This window comes from Myotis davidii, unplaced genomic scaffold (assembly GCF_000327345.1).
Source record: "Myotis davidii unplaced genomic scaffold, ASM32734v1 scaffold599, whole genome shotgun sequence".
NCBI lineage: Eukaryota > Metazoa > Chordata > Mammalia > Chiroptera > Vespertilionidae > Myotis > Myotis davidii.
Window position 1 is genome coordinate 368,755 of NW_006290772.1, and position 4,392 is coordinate 373,146.

The 4,392-nt window shown below is 60.4% G+C and overlaps 2 protein-coding genes across 5 annotated transcripts in view; one reads left to right on the forward strand and one right to left on the reverse strand.

The window, feature by feature from the left end:
* CASKIN1 (CASK interacting protein 1) overlaps positions 1 to 1,864 on the forward strand; it is a 15,034-nt gene extending 13,170 nt beyond the window's left edge. Inside the window, exons 20-21 of the mRNA XM_006763945.2 lie at positions 2 to 115; positions 445 to 1,864. Coding sequence (XP_006764008.1) covers positions 2 to 115; positions 445 to 541 — 211 coding nt within the window. The 3' untranslated portion in view covers positions 542 to 1,864. The remainder of the gene's footprint in view (position 1; positions 116 to 444) is intronic.
* A 499-nt stretch (positions 1,865 to 2,363) lies between these two features.
* The window catches only part of TRAF7 (TNF receptor associated factor 7), an 11,021-nt gene continuing 8,992 nt past the window's right edge, over positions 2,364 to 4,392 (reverse strand). For 3 of the 4 annotated variants that reach the window (XM_015564028.1, XM_015564026.1, XM_015564029.1), the window contains 7 exons: positions 4,061 to 4,100; positions 3,825 to 3,941; positions 3,620 to 3,742; positions 3,325 to 3,444; positions 3,104 to 3,235; positions 2,842 to 3,023; positions 2,364 to 2,729 (listed from right to left, as the gene is read on the reverse strand). In XM_015564028.1, coding sequence (XP_015419514.1) covers positions 2,868 to 3,023; positions 3,104 to 3,235; positions 3,325 to 3,444; positions 3,620 to 3,742; positions 3,825 to 3,941; positions 4,061 to 4,100 — 688 coding nt within the window. In that variant the 3' untranslated portion in view covers positions 2,364 to 2,729; positions 2,842 to 2,867. The remainder of the gene's footprint in view (positions 2,730 to 2,841; positions 3,024 to 3,103; positions 3,236 to 3,324; positions 3,445 to 3,619; positions 3,743 to 3,824; positions 3,942 to 4,060; positions 4,101 to 4,392) is intronic. The other variant, XM_006763906.2, reaches the window with a different exon arrangement.

Here is a 4,392-nt window from a genome sequence, read left to right on the forward strand (position 1 = left end):
GCACCTCGCTGGGGGACAGCGCCCAGCAGAAGCTGGAGGAGACGAGTGCGTGCTTGGCGGCAGCGCTGCAGGCGGTAGAAGAAAAGATCCGGCAGGAGGATGCTCAGGGCCAGCGGTAGGTGGGGCGGGGTCCGGTCGGGCGAGGGCATCTGGGTGCCTCTCGGGTTAGTGAAGGTGTAGTGTGCGGGCTGGGCGTGGTCTCGGGCACCTTATATAGTGGGGCGGGGCCCGGCGTGGGCGGGGCTTGCACGCCACCCTGTCATTTATTCTGAGGCAGCTGTGCTCCGCTGGAATAGGGGGATGGGGGGAGTCAGAGGCCGTGGGGCGGGGCCCCGCCCATGCACTGCTGATTTGAGTGGGAGGCCTGGTCTATGTAGGGAGGGGGCACGGCCTTTTCCGCCGACCCCACCTTGCCCCCCTCTTCTCTCACTGCGCCCACCCCAGCCCCTCTGCTTCGGAGAAGAGCACGGGCAGCATCCTGGACGACATCGGCAGCATGTTTGATGACCTGGCGGACCAACTGGACGCCATGCTGGAATGATGTGGCACACGTTGGGCCCACCTATGCTGCCTGGGCTCTAGCTGCACACTGACCTTTACCTCAGGATGGGCACTTCTGGGCGCAGCGCAAGTGGGCATGGTGGGGGGCCGAGGGGGACGGGGTGCAGGGGACAGCCTGCCAGGGCCGCGAGGCGGGGGCGGGTCGTGCTGCCCTGTCCCTGCACAAGCACAACTCCTGCCCCCTGGGCCCAGGCAAGATGCCGAACGTGGAAGACTGCCTGGCCTAGGGACCCAAGGGCTCTGGACAGATGCTGCTGCTCTGTGGGTGCCTGTCCCTGTCTGCTGCTCCCTGTGCAATAACTGCTGGGCTACCCGCCCACCCACCACCGGGCTCTACCCAGTGTGTAGAGAAGGGGCAGCCCCTGGCACCCTGCCCTGAATCCACGTTGGGCCCACCTTGGGAGGTAGTGGGGGGGGGGGCAGCCACTGGAGCTCCCTCCCCAATCAGTGGCAGAGCACAGGCCTATGCCCAGCACAGAACTGCCCACTGGGGACCTCTGCCAGCTGCTCTGGCACAGCACAAGGGGCTGGGGTCAGGACCCCTGCCCTACTCTACCCCACAGAATATAAGCTATTGAGAGTATTAATTTATTGGGAATAAGCTGAGGCAGATTTCCCTAGAGAAACAAAAAGGTATAACTTTAACGAATATATATTTAAAGAAAGAAAAAATATTATTGATTCTATAGAAAACCATTTACCAACTGCAAGGACACTGGAGTCTAGCTCGAGACAAAAGCTGTTCCAGGCCCTGGCCACTGTCTGTCCTTTCCCTCTACCCAGGAGTGGCCAGACCCCCGGGCCAGTAGCGCACACAGTAGGCTGGGGTCTGTGCTCCACCAGGGCCTCCCTCTGCGCTCTCTTAACTTCTGTGTCTGAAGAACTCGAAGGATGTGCCTTGCTGCTGGGCTGTGTCCTCCATGCCGTGGAGATGGCGGGGAGGGCTCCCTCCTCTCTGGGGGATGCTGCTGTGAAGGTCTGCCTGTGTTTGGGGGAAGCTATGTGCACAGCGTGAAGTGGTGGTCAGCCGGATGACAGCAGTGGGTGCAGGGCGTGCATGCCAGGCTGCGTGTGACGCGTGTGAAGGTGTGCCTGACTCTCCCTCCCCAGGCTCCGAGCAGGCAGCCAGCCCACCCCCATCTGAATTCCCACGGATGCTTCTGCTCGTGGTCCAAGGCTGTGTCGTGTGGTTGTTCTCGCCTCTCTCTCCTCGCCCCCTCCAAAAAAGTACTGACCAGCCTCCTCTATTGTGTTTGCTGACCCACGTGTGTTGGACACAACTTTGACATTTCTTAAAAAAAAATTAAAAATGCCAAAAACCAGCAATTGTGATGCAGGTGGGCAGAGGGGATCAGCCAAGGTGGCATCTAGGAATGTGAGGCCCCTTTCAGCTGTCATGTGGTGGCGCGTCCCCTAGTGGCGTTACCTGGTCGTCCACCTGACCTCTCCTTAGCGGGTGGCCAAGGCTGGGGCTCCGGCAGGTCGGGAGGGGGGTCTGGGCAGGGCGGTATTCTTGGCTGTCAATAAACAGCAGAAAACGGCCTGGCTCACTGTTTGGTGGTGTGTGCTGGGAGAATGGTGGTGGTGGTGGTGGTGCTGGGGGGAAGGGGGGAGGGGTGGAGTTGGCCTGTCCATGGCAGGGAGGGGAAGTCAACTGAGAGGGCTACATCCTGGGGTCAACAGACAATAGGAACGCTTTTTGTGACCCCTCCCAGCTTCCCTCCCACTGGCTGCTGGTGCCCGGGCACACCAGTGCTCTTGGGCAGCCTCTCCCTCATCCCAGGACCATCCCTACTCACAGCCACAGTCTGTGCAGCTTTTATTTCAATCAGAAGTAATCAAATCTATGTACAGTCTAAAAACAATAGAAAAGGTGAGTAAAAAAGTCCTGCAGTCCATCAGGAATGGGGATGGAGGGTGGACTGGGCAAGCATTATACCTGGAGTGTAGAGAGAGGGTCTGGGCACTGTCCTGGCAGCAATGATGACAGAGCCAGACAGAGGGAGACTCGCCGGGTGCAGGATCAGGACAGTGCCTGGCCAGGTGAGCCTGCCCGCCTATCCCCTAATGGGCAGGCAGAGACCCTGAGACCAGCCTGGCTTAGACAGGCCTAGGGTGGGCCCAGAAGAAGTCAAGACCTGGCCTGGATTCTGTCAGCAAGTCCAAACCTGTAGAGGAAGGGCTCTGTTTCAGGTGCCCCTCTGGCCATCCTGCCCCAATACCACCTGCCGTTTATAGCTGCCCTCCACTGTCACCTGCCCGGGGCTCCTGGCTCCTCACCCCCAACACCCTGCTCTCCGGTGCAGTCAGCCCCTTTGGATGGCCCCAGCCCAGACTCTGACCTTCACAGTGCTGTCCACAGCCCCTGAGAAGAGCCGGCCCCGGGACACGGCCAGTGCAGTTACACTGCCCTGGTGACGCAGCAGGGTCTGTGTGCAGATCATGTTGTCCATACTCCAGACCTGGGGGCACATAAGACATGAGGACTGCCAGGCCAGGCTACCCACCCTGAGCCTCCCACTGTCACCAGGCCAGCACGGACCCTGAGAGACCGATCATAGGATGCGCTGAAGACTTTGGTCTGGTCCGGTGTCGAGATGACCGCCAGGGCATACACGGTGCCGACGTGGCCTGTCAGGGTCCGAACCTGCTCCTTGGACTCGATGTCCCACACCTGAGGTGATGGCACAGGCAGGTCAGAGACACAGATGGGAGAGGACAGGGGGCCAGAGTCAGGCCTTGCCCCTAGGTGTCCACCCTTACGTGGATGAGGTTCTCGTAGGTGCCACAGACAATGTGGTGATTCGTCACGGCGATGGAGTACACACTGCCACCAGAGGTCTGTAGGACATGGATGCAGTCGAGGGTCCGGATATCCCAGATCTATGGGCAAGCGCAGAACACTTGGTCCTAGGCCAGCGTCTCTGGGGCTTCAGATGTGGGCAGCCCACCCACCACCCAGGTTGTGTGTGAGGGTCTCCCTGTCCCAGTAGGAAGGGGGCAGGGCAGTGCTGGTACAGGGAGGGGCCCTGCCACCAGGAAAGTGGCAAAGGGGTACCTTGATTGTCTGGTAGGAGCCACTGTACAGGTAGCTCTGGGCAGCCACCAGGGCCCGCACCCAGTGGTTTAGGCCTGTTAGCTCCTTCTTCAGCTTCAGCTCCGTGCCCACAATGTCCCAGACCTGTGAGAACATCAGCATGGGCTGGGTGGCCAGGCATCCGGCACCCCAATGCCTGGTGCACGCACACACTGCCTTGCCTGACCTTGATGGCCTTCAGGGAACCACTGAAGAGCATGTTGTGAGAGGAGACCAGCGTGCACACCGGGTTGTCATGGGCCCGGATCGTGTTCACCTTCTGCAGGTTCTGGATATCCCACACCTGGTGGGTGGAAGGACAGGAGCCTCAGCACCAGCCCTGCTGCCCTGAGCCCAGGCCCCCGTGTGCCCGGGACTCCCAGATACCAATACGTGTCCTGGACCCCCACGGGCCCTACTCACAATGATAGTGCAGTCTGCGGAGCCGCTGTAGAGCTTGCACCTGGGGAGGCAAAGCTAAGGTGTCAGGGCAGAAGGCACTGTCCTCACTGACACTGCCCTGCAGGCCAAGGGAGCCCTGGCCACCAGGCATCAGCAGCTTGGGCAATGCCCAGGCCACTGCCGCTTCCTTGGGCCCAGTCTTAGTGTTTTGGTCTCAGTGAGGGATGCGGAAGTGGAGGCCCAAACCCTGGCGCCTGCCTGGCAAGTGCCGAGCTGGGAGGTAATTACCCAGTTAGCACTGCTGGCAGTCAAGCTGCTACTTCTTGTGATTGAGAATCCCCCCCCCCCCGCCC